This window comes from Balaenoptera musculus, unplaced genomic scaffold (genome assembly GCF_009873245.2).
Source record: "Balaenoptera musculus isolate JJ_BM4_2016_0621 unplaced genomic scaffold, mBalMus1.pri.v3 scaffold_97_arrow_ctg1, whole genome shotgun sequence".
In the NCBI taxonomy this organism is placed as follows: Eukaryota; Metazoa; Chordata; class Mammalia; order Artiodactyla; family Balaenopteridae; genus Balaenoptera; species Balaenoptera musculus.
The window spans coordinates 15,496-41,899 of NW_023503275.1; the positions used below are offsets into that span (position 1 = coordinate 15,496).

Consider the following 26,404-nt stretch of genomic DNA (forward strand, 5'->3'; position numbering starts at 1 on the left):
ATCCTTTTATCAAGCAAAGGCTAAACACAAGTGTGGATCAACTAAAAGCATTCACAAACTAGTCAGAGATTAACTGAAGCAAGAAAATAAATAATTCATCATGATAGATCTCAAAACAGCCATGCATACTAGTTATAATCAGAACACAAAGGGGGGGAACCTTCAAGATGGCAGAGGAGTAAGATGTGGACATCACCTTCTCCCCACAGATACATCAAAAATACACCTACATGTGGAACAACTCCTACAGAACACCTACTGAACGCTGGCAGAAGACCTCAGACTTCCAAAAAGGCAAGAAAATCTCCATGTAACTGGGTAGGACAAAAGAAAACGGAAAAAAAAAAGACAAAGGAATTGGGGGGGAACCTGCACCGCTGAGAGGGAGCTGTGAAGGAGGAAAAGTTTCTGCACACTAGGAAGCCCCCTCACTGGCGGAGAAGGGTGAGGGGAGCTTCAGAACCTCAGAGGAGAGTGCAGCAACAGGGATGTGGAAGGCAAAACAGAGAGAATCCTGCAAAGAGGATTGGTGCCAACCAGCACTCCCCAGCCTGAGACGCTAGTCTGCCCACTGGGTTGGATGGGGGCTGGGTGCTGAGGCTCAGGCTTTGGAGGTCAGACCCCAGGTAGAGGACTGGGGTTGACTGGGTGAAGACAGCCTGAGGGGGCTAGTGTGTCACAGCTGAGGGAGTCCGGGAAGAAGCCTTGGCCTGTCAGAGAGGCAAGGGACCATTGTTGGGGGGTGTGGCAGGAAAGGGGCAGGCCCACATAGGAGCTTCTTTCTCCATGTGCTCACAGACAGCAGAGTACAAACTTCATGAGCTCCAGGGGTGAGCATGAGCCACGGCTGCTATCTCGGACCCCAGAGGTGGCTCCTTTACCACTCCTGCTGCTGCCACCAAGGGTCTTGTGAGCAAGCGCAGGTCACTGCCCACACCTTCCCAGGAGCCTGTGCAGCCAGCCACTCCCAAGGGTCCCGCAATCTGGGGCCAACTTCCCCAGCAGCGTGCACGGCACACCCCAGGCTGTTGCAACTTCCAGCTGGCTTCTGCTGCCACAGGCACTCCCCGCACATCCCAATTGTGACTGCCTTTTCCCTCCCTCTCCCCGGCCTGAGGGAGCAAGTGAACCCTAAACAGCCGCTGCTTTCAGCCACTCTTGCCTGAGTGGGGACGAGATGCCTGAGGGTGGCTCACACGCAGAGGCGGGGCCAAAGCGAAAGCTGGATTCCAGGGGAGGTGCAACCAAAGAAGAGGAAGGGAAATCTCTCTGTGCAGCTGCTGGAGCAGCGGATTAAATCCCCGCAATTGGCTTAGTAAACTCTGCATCTGTGGAGTATCTGAGTAGAGAATGAGTGTTCCTACAATTGAGGCTGTGGATTTGGGGGGCAACTGTGGACTCTGGGAGCAAGTACACGCGGAAGTAAGGCCAGGTCAGAGTCTGAGCTGTCCCACAGTGCCCAGAGCAGGTCTAGAGACCTACCTAGAGGTATGGGAGGACTTCCTGGGTAGGCAGGGACTGGGGGTGGCTCACCGTGGGGGCAAGGACACTGACAGCTGAGGGCCCAGGAAACTATTATTATTATTGCTATTATTTTTTTGTTTCATTTCGGTCTGCTGTTGTTCTTTTAATAAATTATTCTTTTACTTTTTAATTTATTTTTTCTTTTCTTCTCTTTTGATGCTTTTATTTTTAATATATATTTTTTCCATTTCTACTTTATTTTTTAATATATTGTGCTTTTTCCTTGTTTCTGTTTTTTCCTTTGCTTTTATTATTTTAAACTATATTTTCTATTTTTTTACTTTATTTTTTTATTGTTTTGTGTCTTTTCCTTTTGTTTTCTTCTTTCTTCTGTTTTTATCATGTTTATTTTAATTTTTGGGTTGGTTTATTTCTTTGGTTGATTACTTCCTTTTTTAAAATTTTATTTTATTTTATTTATTTTTAACACCTTTATTGGAGTATAATTGCTTTACAATGGTGTGTTAGTTTCTGCTTTATAACAAAGTGAATCTGTTATACATATACATATATCCCCATATCTCTTCCCTCTTGCGTCTCCCTCCCTCCCACCCTCCCTATCCCACCCCTCTAGGTGGTCACAAAGCACAGAGCTGATCTCCCTATGCTATGTGGCTGCTTCCCACTAGCTATCTATTTTATGTTTGGTAGTGTATATATGTCCATGTCACTCTCTCACTTTGTCCCAGCTTACACTTCCCCCTCCCCGTGTCCTCAAGTCCATTCTCTAGTAGGTCTGTGTCTCTATTCCCGTCTTGCCCCTAGGTTCCTCATGACCATTTTTTACTTTTCTTTTTTTTTAGATTCCATATATATGTGTTAGCCATATATATGTGTTAGGATATGGTATTAGTTTTTCTCTTTCTGACTTACTTCACTCTGTATGACAGACTCTAGGTCCATCCACCTCACTACAAATAACTCAATTTCGTTTCTTTTTATGGCTAAGTAATATTCCATTGTATATATGTGCCACATCTTCTTTATCCATTCATGTGTTGATGGACACTTAGGTTGCTTCCATGTCCAGGTTATTGTAAATAGAGCTGCAATGAACATTTTGGTACATGACTCTTTTTGAACTATGGTTTTCTCAGGGTATATGCCCAGTAGTGGGATTGCTGGGTCATATGGTAGTTCAATTTTTAGTTTTTTTTAATTTATTTTATTTATGGCTGTGTTGGGTCTTCCTTTCTGTGCGAGGGCTTTCTCCAGTTGTGGCAAGCGGGGGCCACTCGCTATCGCGGCCTCTCTTGTTGGGAGCACAGGCTCCAGACGCGTAGGCTCAGCAATTGTGGCTCACGGGCCCAGCCGCTCCGCGGCATGTGGGATCTTCCCAGACCAGGGCTCGAACCCGTGTCCCCTGCATTGGCAGGCAGATTCTCAACCACTGCGCCACCAGGGAAGCCCCCAATTTTTAGTTTTTTAAGGAACCTCCATACTGTTCTCCATAGTGGCTGTATCAATTTACATTCCCACCAACAGTGCAGGAGGGTTGCCTTTGCTTCACACCCTCTCCAGCATTTATTGTTTCTAGATTTTTTGATGATGGCCATTCTGACAGGTGTGAGGTTATATCTCATTGTAGTTTTGATTTGCATTTCTCTAATGATTAATGATGTTGAGCATTCTTTCATGTGTCTGTTGGCAATCTGTATATCTTCTTTGGAGAAATGTCTATTTAGATCTTCTCCCCATTTTTGGATTGGGTTGTTTGTTTTTTTGATATTGAGCTGAGTGAGCTGCTTGTAAATTTTGGAGATTAATCCTTTGTCTGTTTCTTCATTTGCAAATATTTTCTCCCATTCTGAGGGTTGTCTTTTCATCTTGTTTATGGTTTCCTTTGCTGTGCAAAGGCTTTTAGGTTTCATTAAGTCCCATTTGTTTATTTGTGTTTTTATTTCCATTTCTCTAGGAGGTGGGTCAAAAAGGATCTTGCTGTGATTTATGTCATAGGGTGATCTGCCCATGTTTTCCTGTAAGAGTTTGATAGTGTTTGGCCTTACATTGAGGTCTTTAATCCATTTTGAGTTTATTTCTGTGTAGGGTGTTAGGGAGTGGTCTAATTTCATTCTTTTATATGTAGCTGTCCACTTTTCCCATCACCACTTATTGAAGAGGCTGTCTATTCTCCACTGTATATTCTTGCCTCCTTTATCAAAGATAAGGTGACCATATGTGCGTGAGTTTATCTCTGGGCTTTCTATCCGGTTCCATTGATCCATATTTCTGTTTCTGTGCCAGTACCATACTGTCTTGATTACTGTAGCTTTGTAGTATAGTCTGAAGTTAGGGAGCCTGATTCCTCCAGCTCCGTTTTTCTCTCTCAAGATTGCTTTGGCTATTCAGGGTCTTTTCTGTTTCCTTACAAATTGTGAAATTTTTTGTTCTAGTTCTGTGAAAAATGCCAGTGGTAGTTTGATAGGGATTGCATTGAATCTGTAGATTGCTTTGGGTAGTAGAGTCATTTTCACAATGTTGATTCTTCCAATCTAAGAACATGGTATATCTCTCCATCTATTTGTATCATCTTTAATTTCTTTCATCAGTGTCTTATAGTTTTCTGCATACAGGTCTTTTGTCTCCTTAGGTAGGTTTAATCCTAGGTATTTTATTCTTTTTGTTGCAATGGTAAATGGGAGTGTTTCCTTAATTTCACTATCAGATTTTTCATCATTAGTGTATAGGAATGCCAAAGATTTCTGTGCATTAATTTTGTATCCTGCTACTTTACCAAATTCATTGATTAGCTCTAGTAGATTTCTGGAGGCATCTTTAGGATTCTCTATGTATAGTATCATGTCATCTGCAAACAGTGACAGCTTTACTTATTCTTTTCCGATTTGGATTCCTTTTATTTCTTTTTCTTCTCTGATTGCTGTGGCTAAAACTTCCAAAAGTATGTGGAGTAATAGTGGTGAGAGTGGGCAACCTTGTCTTGTTCCTGATCTTAGTGGAAATGGTTTCAGTTTTTCACCATTGAGGACAATGTTGGCTGTGGGTTTGTCATATATGGCCTTTATTATGTTGAGGAAAGTTCCCTCTATGCCTACTTTCTGGAGGGTTTTTATCACAAATGGGTGTTGAATTTTGTTGAAAGGTTTCCCTGCATCTAGGGAGATGATCCTTGAGATGATCATATGGTTTTTCATATGGTTTTTATACTTCAATTTGTTAATGTGGTGTTTCACATTGATTGATTTGTGTATATTGAAGAATCCTTGCATTCCTGGGATAAACCCCACTTGATCAAGGTGTATGATCCTTTTAATGTGCTGTTGGATTCTGTTTGCTAGTATTTTGTTGAGGATTTTTGCATCTATGTTCATCAGTGATATTGGCCTGTAGTTTTCTTTCTTTGTGACATCTTTGTCTGGTTTTGGTATCAGGGTGATGGTTTCCTCGTAGAATGAGTTTGGGAGTGTTCCTCCCTCTGCTATATTTAGGAAGAGTTTGAGAAGGATAGGTGTTAGCTTTTCTCTAAATGTTTGATAGAATTCGCCTGTGAAGCCATCTGGTCCTGGGCTTTTGTTTGTTGGAAGATTTTTAATCACAGTTTCAATTTCAGGGCTTGTTATTGGTCTATTCATATTTTCTTTTTCTTCCTGGTTCAGTCTCAGAAGGTTGTGCTTTTCTAAGAATTTGTCCATTTCTTCCCGGTTGGCCATTTTATTGGCATATTGTTGCTTGTAGTAATCTCTCATGATCCTTTGTATTTCTGCAGTGTCAGTTGTTACTTCTCCTTTTTCACTTCTATTTTTATTAATTTGAGTCTTCTCCCTTTTTTCTTGATGTGGATGGCTAATGGTTTTTCAATTTTGTTTATCTTCTCAAAGAACCAGCTTTTAGTTTTATTGATCTTTGCTATCGTTTCCTTCATTTCTTTTTCATTTATTTCTGATCTGATCTTTATGATTTGTTTCCTCCTGCTAACTTTGGGGTTTTTTTGTTCTTCTTCCTCTAATTGCTTTAGGTGTAAGGTTAGGTTGTTTATTTGAGATGTTTCTTGTTTCTTAAGTTAGTATTGTATTGCTATAAACTTCACTCTTGCAACTGCTTTTGCTGCATCCCATAGGTTTTGGGTCATCGTGTTTTCATTGTCATTTGTTTCTAGGTAATTTTTGGTTTCCTCTTTGATTTCTTCAGTGATCTCTTGGTTGTTTAGTAGTGTAATGTTTAGTCTCCATGTTTTGTTTGTTTGGTTTTTTTTTTTACAGATTTTTTTCCTGTAATTGATATCTAGTCTCATAGCATTGTGGTCGGAAAAAATACTTGATACAATTTCAAATTTCTTAAATTTACCAAGTATTGATTTGTGACCCAAAGTATGATCTATCCTGGAGAATGTTCTATGAGCACTTGAGAAGAATGTGTATTCTGTTGTTTTCAGATGGAATGTCCTATAAATATCAATTAAGTCCATCTTGTTTAATGTATCATTTAAAGCTTGTGTTTCCTTATTTATTTTCATTTTGGATGATCTGTCCATTGGTGAAAGTGGGGTGTTAAAGTCCCTTACTATGATTGTGTTACTGTAGATTTCCCCTTTTATGGCTCTTAGTATTTGCCTTATGTATTGGTGTACTCCTATGTTGGGTGCATAAATATTTACAATTGTTATATCTTCTTCTTGGATCAATCCCTTGATCATTATGTAGTGTCCTTCTTTGTCTCTTGTAATAGTCTTTGTTTTAAAGTCTATTTTGTCTGATATGAGAATTGCTACTCCAGCTTTCTTTTGATCTCCATTTGCATGGAATATCTTTTTTCCATCCCCTCACTTTCAGTCTGTATGTGTCCCTAGGTCTGAAGTGGGTCTCTTGTAGAAAGCATGTATATGGGTCTTGTTTTTGTATCCATTCAGCCAGTCCGTGTCTTTTGGTGGGAGCATTTAATCCATTTACATTTAAGGTATTATTAATATGTATGTTCCCATTACATTTTCTTAATTGTTTTCAGTTTGTTATTGTAGGTCTTTTCCTTCTTTTCTGTTTCCTGCCTAGAGAATTTCCTTTAGCATTTGTTGTAAAACTGGTTTTGTGGTGCTGAATTCTGTTAGCTTTTGTTTGTCTGTAAAGGTTTTAATTTCCCATCAAATCTGAATGAGATCCTTGCTGGGTACAGTAATCTAGGTTGTAGGTTTTTCCCTTTCATCATTTTAAATATGTTCTGCCACTCCCTTCTGGCTTGCAGAGTTTCTGCTGAAAGATCAGCTGTTAACCTTATGGGGATTCCCTTGTATGTTATTTGTTGCTTTTCCCTTGCTGCTTTTAATATTTTTTCTTTGTATTTAATTTTTGATTCTTTGATTAGTATGTGTCTTCGCGTGTTTCTCCTTGGATTTTTCCCGTATGGGACTCTCTGTGCTTCCTGGACTTGATTAACTATTTCCTTTCCCACATTAGGGAAGTTTTCAACTATAATCTCTTCAAATATTTTCTCAGTCCCTTTCTTTTACTCTTCTTCTTCTGGGACCCGTATAATTCGAATGTTGGGGCGTTTAATGTTGTCCCAGAGGTCTCTGAGACTGTCCTCAATTCTTTTCATTCGTTTTTCTTTATTCTGCTCTGTGTTAGTTATTTCCACTATTTTATCTTGCAAGTCACTTATCCGTTCTTCTGCCTCATTTATCCTGCTATTGATTCCTTCTAGAGGATTTTAAATTTCATTTATTGTGTTGTTCATCATTGTTTGTTTGCTCTTTATTTCTTCTAGGTCCTTGTTAAACGTTTCTTGTGTTTTCTGTATTCTATTTCCAAGATTTTGGATCATCTTTACTATCATTACTCTGAATTCTTTTCCAGGTAGACTTCCTATTTCCTCTCCATTTGTTTAGTTTGGTGGGTTTTTACCTTGCTCTTTCGTCTGCTGCGTATTTCTCTGTCTTCTCATTTTGCTTAACTTATTGTGTATTCCTTTGCACAGACTGCAGGTTTGTAGTTCCTGTTGTTTTTTTGTCTACCCCCAGTGGGTAAGGTTGGTTCAGTGGGTTGTGTAGGCTTCCTATTGGAGGGGACTGGTGCCTGTGTTCTGGTGGATGAGGCTGGATCTTGCCTTTCCGGTGGGAGGACTATGTCTGGTGGTGTGTTTTGGGGTGTCTGTTAACTTATTATGATTTTAGCCAGTCTCTCTGCTAATGGGTGTGTTGGTGTTCCTTGCTGGTTGTTTGACATGGGGTGTCCAGCACTGGAGCTTGCTGGTCATTGAGTGGAGCTGTTTCTTAGTGTTGAGACAGAGATCTTTGGGGAACTCTTGGTGATTGATATTACATATGGCCGGGATGTATCTGCTGGTCCAATGTCCTGAACTCAGCTCTCCCACCTCAGAGGCTCAAGCCTGACATCCTGCCGGAGCACCAAGTCCCTGTCAGCCACACGGCCAGGTACGTGGGGATTTCCTTGCCTTTTGGGAAGTCTGAGGTCTTCTGCCAGTGTTCAGTAAGTGTTCTGTAGGAGTTGTTCCACATATAGATATATTTTTGATGTATTTGTGGGGAGGTGACCTCCATATTTGAGTCCTACGCCTTCTTAAAGGTCCTCTCTTGAGCCACATTTTGATCTGGAATGTATCTCTTGCTGACATCTCCTCCCTTGGCATTGTCTTTTCAGAATGTGAGAAAATCTTTTCTGTCCAACAGTACCATACAAGACTTGACTGTGCTGCAAGATAACAGCAGAGCTGAACAAGGCCAACGTGAGGGAAGGAAGATGGTGCTCTAGGTTTGGCACTTATTCATATAGGTATTGTCCCCATTTTATCCCTGAGGAATGGGAGCCACAGATTCATCAATTAATTCACCTGGTTTCCACAGGATTTGAACTCAGAACTGTATACTGTGAAGCACATACTCTTTCTCTTACAACAAAGTGTAAAAGGAAGTAAAAGAATAGAACTGGGAGACAAGAAAGAGGATTCAAGGAAGACTCTACTGCAGGAAAAAAAAAAAAAGAAACCCCATAATAACCTAACTCTGCCAAACAAAAATTTTATGACTCATATTGTATTGGCCAACAATGTTTTAACATACTTCTCCAACATCAAGTTTTTAGATAATAAGTATTTTTAAATTTGCAGTACTTATTACTTTTAAGCAAAAATACTGAGTTCCAAAATTTGAAAGTTATAAATAGTAGTGTTCCCATATTAAGAAAAATGGTACTTGAAGAAGTGTGGTTGCAAAAGGAGCCATGTAAGAAATTATTAGTTGTGTCCCTCTCTTGGTACTTGATCACATGCTAACAAGTATTGGTTTACACCTTGTTTTGAGAAATTTTAGTTTATTTGGAAGCAATGTCATGTCTCTTTCTTTTTGGTTGAATTATAATCCCATTATACATGTGGTATTTCTGCACAAATATGACATTGGATATACACTGGTAGAATTTAATAAAAAAGTTTTCCTCAAGGTTCTAGTTACTGAATGATAGGTAAACATGTTCTATGAATTCAACATTCAACCAATGTGGAAAGTTTTCTAGTATAAATCACTTTTTCCTCAAGAAAACCATAGGCCATCATTAAAGCATCTTTGCTATTATTATTTTTGAAAAGGTATATGGTTATGTTTTTTAAAATGTTATCTAATTATATATGCTGACACTTTTAAAGGTGAAATGATTTGATGTCTAGCATTTTCTTCAATATAATGTGGGAGCATTGAGAAAATATGATAGATAGGCCTCTAGTTTATAGTTGATAAACTGAGTGATAAACAAATGGAGGTTTATTATTTCATTCTCTCTACTTTTATAGATGTTAAAATTTTTTTTATAATAAAAAGTTACAGCACCAGAAGTAATACTGAGACCATTTTTACTGCTTACTCTATATGGTAAAAAGTTTATCACCATGTTTGGGGACAAACTTTTTCTCCAAGGAAATATTAAATATATTTTTTAGATTTTCTTTTACTTCTTCTTCATTCAGTGTGTTAAACTCTACCAAATCTGTATTGTCCTTATAGTTGAATCTCCTGTAGGTGAGGGTGAAGCCCACTAAACAGTGAACACCTTCTGGAGTCTGCAAGGAACAAAATGACTTGCTTGTAAAGACAGATGCTGGAGATTCCTGAAGGTATATATTCACAGACTCAAAGTCTTCAATTGTTCGAGGTTCAAGAGTAAAAGAGTAGATTTTCCGATATTTATTCCTTTCCAGGAGCTCAGAATTAAGAAATTCTTGGTTTGGGATATACTGCTCTCTTCTGATTTGGTCCAGGTACCAGATTCCTCTCTCTTCTGTCAAGCAGAAGATGCAAGGCACTTGGGGCTGATCCTTCCCAGAAATTAACTCTAGAGGCTGCCACATCTGGTAAGAGCATCCAAATCCAGCATCAGCTATGTAGTTCCTGCCGTCAATGGTCACCTTCAGCAGGAGGTGAATCATGGCATTGCTATATTTGTTTGCTGAAGTGTTGTATACATACCCTCCCAATATCGTGGTCTCAAAACCAATTGTGGTCAGAGCCCAGTACAGAAGATGATTGACTTGGAGACACCACCCACCTCGGTTCCTCCTCACAATTTGATCAAAAGTGGCCTCTAAGCCCAACTCCATGGCTTCCCCACAATGGATGTTAAGGTTCTCAAAGGGAATGGCTCGGATCTGGTGCTGAAGAATGTCAGTTAATGTTTCCAAGTCCAATTTGTTCCTACAGTGCTTATAACCAATTCTTTCAAAATATGCTTCAATGTTCATGATTCCTTAAGGCAAGGAAAACAAAACAAAAACAAATATATTACTTCTGTACTTGGATTTCTTTGATTAGCCTAATGATAACAAATGTATTTTAAACATGTAAACACAAACAATGGTTATAAATATCTGTAATTATAAGTCTTTTTTGGGTGTGCTTTTGGTGTATTAATGGCTTTCACATGCATAAGTTCACTTAATGGTGCGAGTAACGCTGAAAGAAAAATATTATCACTTCTTCCATGCTTTGAGCATGAGAAGTTGGAAATCCAGATGAAGTGATGAGTAAAATGATAAACAGCTTACATGTGGTTTTCTTGGTGATGAATAAGGAGAGGTGCAAGTTGCTATCAATTAAAATAGAGTTTACAAATAGTTTCTAATACAAACAGGAGAATTATATAATATAGTACTTTCATTCCTGGTAGTTGACCAACTCAATATCCTCTTCAGCTGAACCTTACACAAATTTCCCCACTCAAAGATTCATATTCATTCACAAACTGCTTTATTGATTTATTCAATAAATAGTTTACTGAAAATCTATTATGTATATGTTACTGACCTAGTGGTTGCTTATCTTAAAGAATCTTACATTTTAGTGGGGTCTGGTATGACACAGATAGTGAATTAAATGAATTTTAAAAACATGCAATTTCTTAGATAGTGATAAGTGTTCTGGGGAAAATAAAGCAAAGAAGGTAGATAAGATGTGCACAGAGAGAGCTTCAGTTTCCAATAAGGTGGGCAGAGGAAGCTTCACTATGACTTTAAGGATATGAGAGAATAAGCCATGTCCACAAGTGTGGGAGGATGATTTAGGAAGAAGGACCAGAGAGTTAAAAAAAAAAAAAAACCCTAAACTAGAACCTGCCTAGAGTCTCCAAAGAACATTCAAGGAAGACAGGATGAAGGGAGCAGAAGGAGTAAGTGGAAGTATGGATTGAGATGAGATCTGACCTTTTGTCTTTTATTCTGAGATGAGAAATCACTGTGAGAAGGGCAGTAGGGGAAGGCTGCAGTTTGGACAAAATGCACCATCATCAAATTGTTATGTCTGGCTTGTATGGAGAGTGAGCTGTACATACTGAGCTGAATGAATAGACACGTGACCCAGGTAGGCATAATTCAAAGCACATTTGCTCTAGGACCAGTGTTTTGCTCGTGGATGGCATGTGGTCCAAGTCAGTTCAATAAGATTCTGTTGAGGAACTTTTGCTGAAACCTAAGCAGATGCTTCTACTGCAGGGCCAGAACCTGGTATGATATTTGCTCAGATCTACTAGGAGAACTTGCTGAAGAATAATATCAACAAAGAATGTATTGAGTTGAGGAATGAAAAGCAGGAAAAGGAAAGATGAGAAAAGACAAAAATCAAGTCTTAAGCTATATCTAGAATTTCTGGTAAGGTAAACCAGAAAAAAAAGAAAAAAAGAAAAAAGAAGCCCTTATTTTGTAAAATCTCATGTAGGAAATGTTTCTGTCCCCTGATACCAGAGTCATAATCCAGTGTGGACACTGATTGTAACAGTGGTGCATTACCACTGGTAAGATGACATGGCCTGAGGTGAGAAGCTACAAAAGGCCCTGCCCCTAGGTTAATGGTGATAAGTTATGTATTCCTATTGTCCTTCTTAATGTCATTTCTTTCAGATTCACCTAATTCTCTTTTTTGATCAGTTATTCTTCCCATTTTGCTAGTGTTTCAACTTTTTCTATTCTTGATGTCTGCAATCTGATCTCCTCCAAATCTCTTAAGCTTATTTCATTTCTTCTCATCTTTACATGCATCAGTATCCTTTTTCAACATCTGCACAAGCCTAAAACTCTACCACTCAGACACTGAGAGAACAACTTAGCCAGACCACCACAGACCCTCTTCTGCTTCTGTATCCAGAATCAGTGCTAGGTAAGTAAGGAGGGCAGATGATGTGGAACAAAAGAAATATGATTTGGACCTGCCTGGCCAATTCATTTCTGGGTTAACCAACATCTTTTTATTTGGACATTAATGTATATTTTTTAAAGCTATCTTTTGATTTTAAAGATTTTTCTTTGTTCCTTCTGGAGGGGATATGGGGATATATGTGTACATATAGTTGATTCACTTTGTTATACAGCAGAAACCAACACAACAATGTAAAGCAATTATACTCCAATAAAGATGTTAAAAAAATAGATATTATGTTAATTTAGAATTTAGTAACTTCAAGTTCATTGAGAAGAAGACAGTATAGGGGTCTGGATGCAAGCAACATGTTATAACCAAATTATACCTGCATATTCCATTACTAAATATAAGAGATTTTGTACTACTGAAGTTATGATAGAAGGTGAAATATGGAGGCACTAGAAAGTAGTTGTCAGGATAAAACTGGGTGAAAACACTGCAAAGTTTATATATTGACTTGTAATTTAGATGTGCACTGATATACCATTTCATTTTGCTTGATCATAAATATAAGAAAAGAATAAAAGGAGGGAGCGTGAACACACTTAGGGAGCCAGCTGAGATGTCTCAGAAAAGCATACCTTTCTGAGGAAGTTCAATGTAGATTGAGTCTCAGTTTTAATTCAGAAGACTTAGGATAGTTCTTCCTAGTTCACATTGTAGAAATAAAAGAAAAAATAGTTTAAAATATATCATATTCTTCCTTGAAAACAAGGACAGTAGTTCTCATTGGGACATGAATATGAAGAATATTTTAAAATCACAAAACAGAAGGAGTAAAATGGCCTTTTGGGTTGCATAGAGAAGAGAGCTGAATGTACAATGATGGGACATGGGAGCAAAACTGGTGGGTTCTAAGCCTGGAGACTGTGGAAGTCACCAGCAGGGGGCTCAGACACAACAGACCAGATGAATATTTGTCATACAATCAGCAAGGATGAGTGAACCCTGTCTCAGGTACCTGATTGCTACTACAAGATTTACCAAACACAGAAAAGACAAGTATGTAATGGTAGCACCTGTCTTCCTTTAGGTGTAAAGTATAATTGGGGATATTGGGGCAGAAAAATAAGGCAATGTTCTTAATGTATGGTGTCACCAGAAAGGAGGAAGAACCATTCGTATGCAGAAGACCAGCCAAAATATCTCTTGTCTTCAGTCATCTTCCCTCATCTCCACTGGAAAGATTGCAGAGTCCAAGGTCCACTCCAGCCAGATATCTCACCAGTCACATTTCATTCAAAAAACAAATAAGAGATGGAGACAGAACTATACATGCATGAATATGATGAAAAAACAGAATGCAAATATACTATGAGACTGGGATCAGAAGAAAAGGACATAATACACAAAAGATAGGGGAAAAAGACAACCAGCTCAAGAAGAAACATAAACTGAACAACGGAAAGATATTCTTCACAGGTACTTGAAGAGATAGAACATTTAAAATGGACTCATACCAAAAAGCCAAAAAATGAGGTGATAAAATAACACAGTGTTATCAAAAGAACTATTTATAACTTAGGAAACTAATTAAGAATAACAACAGGGGCTTCCCTGGTGGTGCAGTGGTTGAGAATCTGCCTGCCAATGCAGGGGACATGGGTTCGAGCCCTGGTCTGGGAAGATTCCCACATGCCGCGGAGCAACTAAGCCCGTGTGCCACAACTACTGAGCCTGCACGTCTGGAGCCTGTGCTCTGCAACAAGAGAGGCCACGATAGTGAGAGGCTCACTCACCACGATGAAGAGTGGCCCCCACTTGCCGCAACTAGAGAAAGCCCTCGCACAGAAACGAAGACCCAACACAGTCAAAAATAAATAATAAATAAATAAAATTAAAAAAAAAAGAATAACAACAAAGATAATATATAAGTAATTATGAACAAAAGGGGACTATATATATAGCATAATATCAAATGACTTATGTAGAAGAAAAACTTAATACTCAATGGCTTTAATGAAGAGATAAAGCCATTAAAGAGTTAGAGAGAAGCTAATAGACATAAAACCAGACAATCCAATATAAAGATAATTGGTATTTCTGAAGGAAAAAATAAAACTCTAACAGGATAATAGAAAAAAATATATATGTATGTATTCTAATAGTGTTACCTCTCCATCAGCTGTGAAGATGTAAATCAAAATGAAAAACTAAGGAAGAGAAAGGCAGAATTGACTCCTTTTATTATAGGATAGAGTAGAAAAGTTATGAGAATTATGGTTGAAGTAATTTTAAAACATTTAAAAAGTGTGACTTAAGTGAAAGCCATTAGACCTATTGACCTCTGTCTCAGGTACAGAGGGTAAAGAACAGAGCATGTTCAGTGTACCTTGAGAGGGCACATGACACTGGTGAGGATTAGGCTATCTCTTGACTTTCTGGTAAGGTGAGCACCCCCTCCCCCAAAAGTCTGTATTTTGTAAAATCCCATGTAGAAAAAAATTTCTGTCCCCTGTTACCAGAGTTCTAATCTAGTATGGACACTAATTGTAACAGTGGTGCATTACTATTGGTAAGATGACATGGCCTGAGGTGACATGGTACAAAGAATCCCACCCATAGGTTAATGGTGATAAGCTATGTATTTCTATTGTCTTTCTTTTTTGTTCAATTAGACAACATTTACTACATGAGAAAACTACACTTAAAAAGTGCTTTAAAACAAAATGAAATTAGAAAAAAAGACATGTGCATTTGAAAGAACTTTGCACTCTGCTGAAAATCAAATCTCTTGCAGTAATACAATATGCCGATTCTTAAAATATAAGTTAACAGAATTTTCAATTTAATATTTTCAAAGATGATATTAAGGTCAAGAATTTCACATCTACGGTAGCCCTTATAGAAGGGCATTTATAAGTATGATGTCCATCCCTATGAAGCTTACAAATTTGACAATGCTCAATAAAAGCTTTTGGAATCACATCCAAGTGTCTCATCTAATGAATCACAAATTAGCGTCCTGTAAATTCTCCTTCTAAAATCTTTATGTAGACTTTTCTATTTCCATCATTTGTTAATTTTTTTAAAAAATATTTTGTTTAAAAAAAAAAGGAAAAGAAATGCTGGAATAAACCCTAGATCATGTACAGAAATTATTGCTACTATAGTTCACTACAAAGCATGTCTATGCAATATCACATGAATTTTGATCATGAAAAATCAGAATAAAAATCTTTAGTGACATAAGCCTTACAATCATATACAACATTCAAATGGTAATATTAGACAGTTGAGCACCCAATACCCATAGCTGACAAATGTCCTACTGACCAACATTCATTTAAATATATTCTTCATATAGAGGGAGGAAAATGGAGATAGTGTCAGCTTTCTAAGCCTTGTCAAAAAAAGGATATTCACGTTCTGTGGATCTAAAAACAAACAACAACAACAACAAACCCCCCAAACAAAACTGGTGCAGGTGAGGGTGTTATCAGAAAGTTAAGCATGCTGAAAGGTGTTTTGTAGGAATTAAAAACCTAATTCTTTCTTAATGTCATGAAGAAAACAATAGCAATGGTCAATAAAATTAAAATCTGGTTCTTTGAGAAGATAAACAAAATTGATAAACCTTTAGCCAGACTCAAGAAAAAAAGGGAGAAGACTCAAATCAACAAAATTAGGAATGAAAAACGAGAAGTTACAACTGACACCACAGAAATACAAAGGATTGGAAGAGACTACTACAAGCAATTATATGCCAATAAAATGGACAACCTGGAAGAAGTGGACAAATTCTTAGAAAAGTACAACCTTCCAAGACTGAACCAGAAGAAATAGAAAATATGAACAGACCAATCACAAGTAAAGAAATTGAAACTGTGACTAAAAATCTTCCAACAAACAAAGGTCCAGAACCAGAAGGCTTCACAGGAGAATTCTATCAAACATTTAGAGAAGAGCTAACACCCATCCTTCTCAAACTCTTCCAAAAAAATTGCAGAGGGTGGAACAATTCCAGACTCATTCTACGAGGCCACCATCACCCTGACACCAATACCAGACAAAGATATCACAAAAAAACTACAGACCAATATCACTGATGAATATAGACACAAAAATCCTCAATATTAGCAAAACAAATCCAACAACACATTAAAATCATCATACACCATGATCAAGTGGGATTTATCCGAGGGATGCAAGGATTCTTCAATATACACAAATCACACCATATTAACAACTTGAAGAATAAAAAACATATGATCATTTCAATAGATGCTGAAAAAGGTTTTGACAAAATTCAGCACTCATTTATGATAAAAACTCTCCAGAAAGTGAGCATACAGGGAAACTACCTCAACATAATAAAGGTCATATATGACAAACCCACAGCAAACATTATTCTCAATGGTGAAAAACTGAAAGCATTTCCTCTAAGATCAGGGACAAGACAAGGGTGTCCACTCTCGCCACTATTATTCAACATAGCTTTGGAAGTCCTAGCCATGACAATCAGAGAAGAAAAAGAAATAAAAGGAATACAAATTGCAAAAGAAGTAAAATGCTTACTGTTTGCAGATGACATTCTACTATACATAGAAAATCCTAAAGATGTCACCAGAAAGCTTCTAGAGCTAATCAATGAATTTAGTAAGGTTGCAGGATACAAAATTAATACACAGAACTATCTTGCATACCTATACACTAACAATGAAAGATCAGAAAGAGAAATTAAGGAAACAATCCCATTTACTATTGCAACCAAAAGGATAAAATACCTAGGAATAAACCTACCTAAGGAGGCAAAAACCTGTACTCAGAAAACTATAAGATACTGATGAAAGAAATTAAAGATGACACAAACAGATGGAGAGATATACCATGTTCTTGGATTGAAGGAATCAATACTGTGAAAATGACTATACTACCCATAGCAATCTACAGATTCAATGCAATCCCTATCAAATTACCAATGGCATTTTTCACAGAATTAGAACAAACTATTTTACAATTTGTATGGAAACAAAAAGGACTCTGAATAGTCAAAGCAATCTTGAGAGAGAAAAACGGAGCTAGAGGAATCAGGCTCCTGGACTTCAGACTATACTACAAAGCTACAGTAATCAATACAGTATGGTACTGACACATAAACAGAAATATAGATCAACGGAACAGGATAGCAAGCCCAGAGATAAACTCATGCACCTATGGTCACCTAATCTATGACAAAGGAGGCAAGAATATACAGTGGAGAAAAGACAGCCTCTTCAATAAGTGGTACTGGAAAAACTGGACAGCTACATGTAGAAGAATGAAATTAGAACACTCCCTAACACCATACACCGAAATAAACTCAAAATGGATTAAAGACCTACATATAAGGTCAGAAAGTATAAAACTCTTAGAGGAAAACATAGGCAGAACACTCCATGACATAAATCACAGCAAGATCCTTTTTGACCCACCTCCTAGAGTAATGGAAATAAAATCAAAAATAAACAAATGGGACCTAATTAAACTTAAAAGCTTTTGCACAGCAAAGAAAACCATAAATGAGATAAAAAGACAACCCTCAGAATGGGAGAAAATATTTACAAATGAAGCAACTGACATGGGATTAATCTCCAAAATATACAAAGAGCTCATGTACCTCAATATCCAAAAAAGAAACAACCCAGTCAAAAAATGGGCAGAAGACCTAAGTAGACATTTCTCCAAATAAGACATACAGATGGCCAAGAGGCACATGAAAAGATGCTCAACATCACTAATTTTTAGAGAAATGCAGATCAAAACTACAATGAGGTATCACCTCACAGTGGTCAGAATGGCCATCATCAAAAGAATCTATAAACAATAAATGCTGGAGAGGGTGTGGAGAAAAGGAACACTCTTGCACTGTTGGTGTGAATGTAAATTGATACAGCCACTATGGAGAACAGTATTGAGGTTCCTTAAAAAACTAAAAATATAACTACCATATGACCCCGCAGTCCCACTACTGGGCATATGCCCTGAGAAAACCATACTTCAAAAGACACAGGCACCCATTCATTGCAGCGCTATTTACCATAACCAGGAGATGGAATTAACCTAAATGTCCATCGACAGATGAAGGGATAAAGATGTGGTACATATATACAATGGAGTATTACTCAGCCATAGAAAGGAACAAAATTGGGTCATTTGTAGAGATGTGGATGGACCTAGAGTCTGTCATACAGAGTGAAGTAAATCAGAAAGAGTAACCAAATATTACCTGAGTATTCTGTGATTAAACAGAAGAAATTGCTATGACTAAAGTTGTGATTCACAGTGAAATACTGGCAAAACTTAGAAAACAGTTGCCAGGAAAATCGCTAACTGAAAACACAACTAGCCTTATTTCTTGATATATAGCATTTCTGTGCAGATATGTCCTTTCCTTTCAGCTTCATGATTAATATTAGAGAAGACTCAAGGGATATATAAAGAACACACTTAGAGCATCTACTGAGAACTCCCAGAAAGGCACTTAAAACATTTCTAAGCAAATGGAAGCAAGTTGATGTTCAGTTTTAATTCAGAAGTCTCAGAAATTCCTTTCTCCTGGACCGAACTCTAGAAATAATAGAAGAGGTAGTAAAATGTATATTGTGACTTCCTTTGAAAACAGAAAGATAGTTTAGTGTTACATGAGTTGTGAAAAGTACCTAAAAATCACAAAAGAGAAGGGAAAGGACTGAAGAGTAAAGGGGGCATCTGAGTTGCATAGGGGAGGGTGTAGCAAGTGCAACCACAGGAAATGACAGCAACACTGATGGGTTCTGAGCCTAGAGATTGTGGAAGCCAGCACAAGGGGGCTCAGAAGGAACCAATCAGATGATTAGTTGCCATAGGATCAGTTAGGAGGGGTGAATCATGTTCTATGTCCCTGATTGCTACTACAAGAATTACCAAACATAGCAAAGACCAATATGTAATGGTAGCACACGGTCTTCCTTTATGTGTAAAGTATAATTGGGGATATTGGGGTAGAAAAATAAGGCAGTGTTCTTAATGTATGGTGTCACTGGAAAGGAAGAAGAACCACCGATATACAGAAGATCAGCCATTAAAGTATCTCCTGTCATCAGTCATCTTCCCTTGTATTCACTGGAAAGATTGAGGAGTCCAAGCTCCACTCCAGCCAGACATCTCACCTAAACTATATTCAAGAAAGAAATCAAAGGTGGAGACAGAACTATATATAAGGAATAGTTTCCTTTTAATATAGAACAAAGAGTAGAAATGTTATGAGAATTTGGCTAAAGTAGTTTAAAAACATTTTAAAAATGTGATGTAATGGAAGCCATCAGACCTATAGACTTCTGCCTCAGGTACAGAGGGTAAAGAACAGAGCATGCTCAGGGTACCTTGAGAGGGCACATGGCATTGGTGAGGATTCAGGACTGAGGCTAATGTGGGGAGAATGCTGTCTGTAAGCCACCCAGAAGCCTTTAGATGTCTTTGACCGCTTTTTCTGTGCCTCTGACTAGCATGGCTTCTGTGTCCTTGTGCTTAAGGAGCTGCATTGCGGACTCTTTGGAAGACTTCTTGGGGGTTCCTGGAGCTGCTTTGCCTTCCTATGTGAAAATTGGAAGTGCCAGGGACTTCATGTCCTGCCAGGGCAGCCCTGTATCAGTGACTTACTGGTGAGATGTTCTGAAAACCCAGCTGCCTTGCCTTGAGTCTTGAAAGACTTTGAGTTATAATTCACATTCAGGCTGACACTGGAGTTCTCCCAGGAGCACATCATAAGCCACTTGCACATGGTCCTGGCCTCAGCTTCTAAATCTGGGGAACCTGACAAGTCGTATCAGTGGTCATTTTGGAGAGCTGTGTGAAAGAAAGGTAAGATGTACAAGATGAGGCAACTTCCAGAGGGCCTTGAAAGTCAGGCAAAAGAGACTTCTTCTGTCACCAAATGAATGCTTGTTATTTTGTAGAATGGTCAATGTTCAATAGTCAACTGGCTGCTGTGATTTACCACTAAGTGACATGGTACTTCAGTTACAAATTACCTTTTGATGTAGCCCTGGAGAGCAGGTCAATATGAAGAACTCATTGTCCAGCTCCCAGTCTAGGGTCTCTACCTCTTTCATATACAGCAGTGTTTTTCTATTTTATTTTATTTTATCTTATTTTATTTTATTTTTTATTTTTCAACTAAAGAAACCCTTATTCGTTCCCCAAATAAAGTTGTAAGCAAAAGCCTAAAATAGAAGAATTAAAAACAGGTTGATCCAGAGGTAGTTCACCCCTGAGATGCTGCCACCACAAGTACAGTTATGGACTGAGACGAAATCTTCTATACCTACTTCCTGCACTTCTGGCATGACTGAATAAAAGAGCCTTAAGGAGTGCTAGTGAGTGGCTTTTCTTTGTGTGTGTGTGTGTGTGTGTGTGTGTGTGTGTGTTGTGTTTGTGTTTTATTTCCTATCCTTTTCCTTCTTTTTCCTTTTCTCTATCTCAGTGAAGGACATGGCATCACACTGGATTGACACTACAACCCACCCTGACACCAGGGCAGGTGGGCATCTGCTTGATTTCTGGATGGAAAGGGAGCTGTTAGGCTAGCCCTGCTCAGAGGCCACTGGACAACAGGGCTTTATGTACTGAAGGCCTGCAGCTCAGCCAGGGCTCTGAGCTAAAGCTTGCAGAGTCAGGCAGGTATTGTGAGGACTACCGAGCAGGCCCAGAGAGACAATCTAAAGGAACACAGCTGCTCAGCTGAAGATAGAAAAGCCAAACAAAATAAGTTTCTGGGACAGAAGTACTAGGGAGTTGATAGTTAAAAAAAAAAAAAAACAAACCTCCTTTTGAGGGAAGGAATGGAGTCCTCTGTTTTATGCTTCAGGAACTAAAATGAGGGCCCAGGGGAAGGGAGTGAAATGCTGATGTCACACTCAGGGCTACAAGCAGCATAAATACACGTTTAGACAGAGGTGGAACCTTCTGTACCTACTGCCAGCATATCTGTCATGACTGAACAGATTTTTAAAAATTGATATGAAATTCACGTGACCTAAATAAACCATTTAAAGTGAACAATTCCGTGTCATTTGGTATATTCACAACTTTGTGCAACCACGACTTCTATCTAGTTCCAAAATATCTCACTACCCCTGGTAAAACCCCAGACTCATGAAGCAGTTATTCCCCATTTCCTCCAGCCTCTGGCAACCACCAGTCTACGTCCTGTCTCTATGTTCCGCTCCACCTTCGGCTGTTGTGAACAGTGCTGCTGAGAACATTTGTGGTCAAGTACTTTTTTCTGTATCTGTTCTCAATTCATTGGGTATATGCCTAGCAATAGAACTGGCCAAATGAATAGTAGAATTTTAAGAGGTGCTTCTAAGTGGCTTTTCATTCTATATGCTGTGATTTTCTTTTCCTCTCCTTCCCTTTCCCTTCCCTTCCCATCTCTTCCCTTTACTTACCTTTTTTTGGTGCCGAGGCTCACTGCAAGGACACCACAACCCAACCCACCCCCAGGGGCAAGTGGCCAGCCCAGTGATCTTCTGGATGAAAACAAGAGAAGTTGCCAGGCAAGCCGTGCCCACAGACCGTCCTTCACAGTGCTTAGTGCACAGAAGGCCAATGGAAAACAGCCAAAAAAAAAGTTACACCCAGGCAGCAGGAAGTTCTGAATGTTTCTGTTTCTCTTTTTTTCCCCCTCTTGAAGAGCAGAAGCTCAGAGTTGTGGGTGAAATCTGCCTATTTTTAAAGTTGGCTCTGAACTATTTAAACCTATAAAGGGCAAACAAAGTAAGCCTATGGGCAGGATGCAGCTATATACATAGTTGGCAGTTAACAACTTCCTTCTGAGTGAGAGGGGGCGGGGTCAGCCACTTTGTGGCTGAGGAACTAAACTGTGACTTGGGGGAAGGGAAAGGTCAGTTCATCAAAGAAGAGCCAACAGGCGTGTTGTTGTTGTGGGCGTCGGGCCAGGGCAAGGGAGCAAAGTCCAGAGGGGAGAGCCCACAGAGCCCTTGCTCTGGGGCTGTCAGCCGCCACAGGCTCCTCTCTCCTGTGGAATTCTGCACATTTGTGCTCAGGGAGTGGTGTCCTCAGCCTGCCTGACAGTGAAAGAGCTGGTTCTTGTCATTTATGGCTCCTGGAGACCTTCCCTTAGGGTCTGCCTTCCATCAAGATAAAATGTCCTCAAGAATTCCCTTAAACTGTGCAGACAACGCAACACAGCCTCCCTGGAGTTTGGGGATGATCATTAGAGAATTTCTGATCAGCTAATGCAGGAGGAGCAGGAGTGATCATGAATTTGCTGACTGCAGGACTAACTGGGCCCTTTGGGACACACCCAGGTGGGGATAGAGAAGGTGGACATTGCTGTTTCAATTATCCAAGAGGGAAATCCTGTCCCCTGAATCACGTGTTGTACACATTAGCTATATTTTATATACTTTAATCCTCGCAACAAACTTTTAAAGTAAGCTCTCTTATTAGCTCCAATTTTCTGAGGGATAAACTGACTTTTAGAGATGCTTAAATGACCTGCCCAAGTCCTCACACCTGGGATGTCACACGGCTGTTACTCTAACCCTGAAACTGAGCAAGGCCCTGTGAGGCACCCAGGTATGGAGGCTTGGCCTCTTATTTTTGTCCCCCATTTCTTGTCGGCAAGACTCCAGCCTCCTTGACCTTCCCTGAGTTCCAGAGGGCAGATTCGAACAGTTGCTAATCAAGGGAGGAGCAGCCAAGAAACCACCCGAAGCAAGATTAAAGGGACCAGAGAAGCTCATCAAGATTAGGGGACTGACCACCTGAGACCCTGCACACATCCTTATCTTGTCCACAACCCCACCCTTGGGAAGTATTGCTATAAAACTCCTTATCAAATCTTCCTGGGTTGGGACACATAGTTTTTCGAGGCAGGAGCTGTTGTGTCCCCCTTTGCCTGACAAAGTAATAAAGCTCTCCTTTTCTACTTCACCCAAAACTCTGTCTCCAAGATCTGATTTGGCACCAGCGTACAGAGAAGCTGAGCTTTCGGCATCAACCCCGACAGTTTGAATTGGGGTGTGTTATCTCCTCCATTATCCTGTACAGTAATTACAGCATAAGGACTCAAGTTATATGTCAACCAAACTTTCTGAACTGGCTTAGGACCTGACATTCGGGTCTGTGTAGTATCTAGTCTCCTGGACTCACATTTGAAATAGGATTAAGCCCCGATTTCAAAGCACAACGTGTCACTTACCGAGCTCCCCTGGGGCCCACAACCAGGAACCGGGCTGACTGCCATCCTCCCACTTCCTGGACAAGCCCAGGAAGAAACCTCACTCGTTTGCAAACTGCTCCACCCCTTGAATCTAGTTAGAATCACCAGGGAGCTCTGGGAAATGTAGTCGTGGGAACTTGGGTTGTCCTTGTGCACCTCTTGTTCAAATGTACTCTGGTGAGACCTGGCACCAGGCTGAGAGTGGAGTGACCTTGTAATCCATACAGTTCCTACTCTTAGGGAGGCTGAATCCAGATATCCTAAGTGTAACGTGGGAGGTTAGGGTTTTAAGGGGATCCAGGAAAAGCAGGTTCATTAACCTAGAGGAGCAGGAGATGGATATTTTAAATCACTCCCCCAGGTTATGACAGCATTTCCTCATGAATTTCCATGAGGCCCCTAAATTTCTATTTTTCTTCCCCATCTTCAGTCCCATTCACCACTCCATGCTGAGGCACTGTATAATGTGTCCTAAATTTGTCCACATATAAGTTATGAGTGTGACATATATAATGTGCTTTTGTTTCTGCATGTATTTTTAATTTATGTTAATGATATAGGTCTATCACTCTTGCTGTTTCTAATGCACTTCCCTCTATACTTTATTTCTTTTTATAATTAAAAAAATTTTTTATTGGAGTATAGTTGTTTTATAATATTGTTTTCGTTTATACAATACAGCAAAGTGAATCAGTTATACATATACGTATATCCCCTGTTTTTTGGATTTCCTTCTCATTTAGGTCACCACAGAGCACTGAGTAGAGTTCCCTGTGCTATACAGTAGGTTCTCATTAGTTATCTATTTTACACATAGTATCAATAGTGTATATATGTCAATTCCTATCTCCTAATTCATCCCACAACACCCGCCCTCATTTCTAAAACCATCTTCGTGACACAAGTGTTGCCTTGTGCTCTCTCTTTGGCACTAACAGTTCTAGTCCATGCCTCCTGTATTATGCTGCATGAACTTGGGACTCTCTACCTGAAGGCTTTCTCTTGGCCTGTGCTTTGGCCATCCAGATGGACCTGCAACTAATGGCCCTGGAACACCACTCAGCCCGGAAAATGTGAGTGGGAGCATAAATGCCCCTGTGTTCCACCTACTCAGGTGGGGTTACTCTGGGGTCATGGCCAGCACTGCCTCCCTATGTTCTCCAGTGAGAGGAAGCTTCCATTGTCCTCTGAGGTAACCTGCCGATCATGTACCCTTCATTGAGTCTCAGAGAGCCGCTGCCTCACTTTCCTACTCCCATGGTGGTACTTCCTTAAATCACCTCCCAAGTAAGCTACTTGAATGCAAATCCTCATCTCAGGGTCTGGTTTTGGAGGAAACCAACCTAAAACCATTTAACCTACCGGTACCACTGGTGAAGGACACTTAGGTTGCTGCCAACTCCTGGTTACTACAAACACCACTGTAATCAGCACTTTCCTACTTGTGCCCTGTAGATGGACATGAGGACTTTGCTTGGATAGACATCAGGAATGGAATGTGCTAGAGGACAGGGCATCAGTGTACTTAATTTCATTGAGCATTTCTGTCCTCTTGTGTAGAAAGTTTCCTGCTTTCCTCATATCCTGGTTGATACTTTCGGTTAGCAACCTTCAAATGTCTGCCAATCTCATGTGTCTAAGGTGATAGCTCAGTGTAATTCTCATCTGCACTTCTCTGATTCCTAGTGAGTTTGAGCATCACTTCATATTCCTATTGACCCATCACATTTACTGGTGGTGAATTAAATGGCAAGGTGTCGAGGAAGCACTCTTCTGCCATAGTAGCCAGGGCACAGCAGAGATGAAGGATGGATAGCAGAGGACATCTTGCTAGAAAAATATTGCTGGAGAAGGATATAATCTCAGAATGCAGGCCTGGGCCTGGGTCATTTTGACAGAAATTGTGGAAAGGCTTCATTCAATGGAGTAGGGCTATTGTCCCCTGATCCTGGGAAATGTGACACCTGGAATTAAGATCCAGATGGAAAGTTTGTAATTCTGAGATTGCTTCCATCATTCTAGCCAAAGTAACAGAGGCCCTTGAGGATCTCCAGCAAGAATTGTTTCAGAAACCTGAAGTCAGGAGGCTTGTGGCTAAGGGAGAGTAAGACCAGAGTCATGGATCCTGGGGTCTGAGGGCAGGGACACCAGAGGATGTAGGCCTGGGATCAGGGTGGCCATCTGAACTGCCAAACCAAATTCTGACTACTTCCTAGACTTTCCATGTGGAAGGAGAGCAGAAGTGAGAAATACTGGAACTGTCACTGAGCATTCTCCTCACCATAAAGGAGGTGAGTTAGGTGTAGTAATAAACTCCCTCTTTATTCCAGTATGTACAAGTTGGAAAAGTTTAAGCATTCTGCTTTTAAAAAAATAAATATACTTAATACAGTAGAATTAATTTGTATATGGTAAGTATTCTAACTTGTTCTAAAGTGTTTTCTTTCAAATATTAAAGCATGTAAAGAATTTCTTATTTCATTGCTAAAGAAAAACAAACAGACCTACATTTTTGCAAAGATAGGAAGTTTGAACTAAAACTCCCCCTCTTGATGATGGAATCTATGGAAGACAATGACCTCTAATTTAAGATCTTTTGTTGTTGAATAAATCTGTTTTAAAATTTGCTTGCCAAGACTTCTGGTTTCTGCTCCAACAGGTAAAAGTTATCAATTCTCTTTCTCTCTCTCTCTCTCTTTTTTTTTTTGCCGTGCCTCATGTGGGATCTTAGTTCCCTGACCAGGGATTGAACCCCCACCCCCTGCATTGGAAGTGTGGATTCTTAACCACTGGACCACCAGGGAAGCCCCAATCCTCTCATTCTTATTGCAAAATCAACAAGTCCTGAAAAATCAAACAGATCCATTAGTGTATCAACATCATGAGGAAAAATGCTGCTTTAACCGAGCAAGACTCTATGAGGCCTTCCCAGAATAGACCCCCACCCATGTTCTCTTCCTGCCTTTTGTCTGTAGAAAAACTTTAGTCAAAGAATAAATTTAATCAGAGAAGCGAGAAAATGCAGA

At 39.5% G+C, this 26,404-nt stretch overlaps 1 protein-coding gene across 5 annotated transcripts; it reads right to left on the reverse strand.

Annotated features, from left to right (window-relative positions):
* Positions 1-2,883: 2,883 nt before the first annotated feature.
* LOC118889524 (arylamine N-acetyltransferase 1) lies at positions 2,884-23,409 on the reverse strand. 5 transcript variants are annotated; one of them, XM_036841265.1, is made up of 4 exons: positions 23,358-23,409; positions 19,790-19,975; positions 12,751-12,816; positions 8,528-10,226 (listed from the first exon to the last, which is right to left on the reverse strand). In XM_036841265.1, exon 4 carries the CDS (start codon positions 10,219-10,221, stop codon positions 9,349-9,351), a length of 873 nt encoding a protein of 290 aa, XP_036697160.1. In that variant the 5' UTR covers positions 10,222-10,226; positions 12,751-12,816; positions 19,790-19,975; positions 23,358-23,409; the 3' UTR covers positions 8,528-9,348. The 5 variants fall into 5 exon arrangements, 3 of the variants coding, with proteins under 3 accessions (XP_036697160.1, XP_036697161.1, XP_036697162.1); XM_036841266.1 differs by lacking the exon at positions 23,358-23,409 and adding an exon at positions 21,580-21,627; XR_005018560.1 differs by lacking the exons at positions 8,528-10,226; positions 19,790-19,975; positions 23,358-23,409 and adding an exon at positions 2,884-2,914 and having other exon boundaries at positions 12,751-12,824.
* Between the last annotated feature and the right edge of the window lie 2,995 nt (positions 23,410-26,404).

Excerpts from the sequence above, each read along its gene's own strand:
- LOC118889524 (XM_036841265.1), bottom strand. The coding sequence starts at position 10,221 with ATGAACATTGAAGCATATTTTGAAAGAATTGGTTATAAGCACTGTAGG.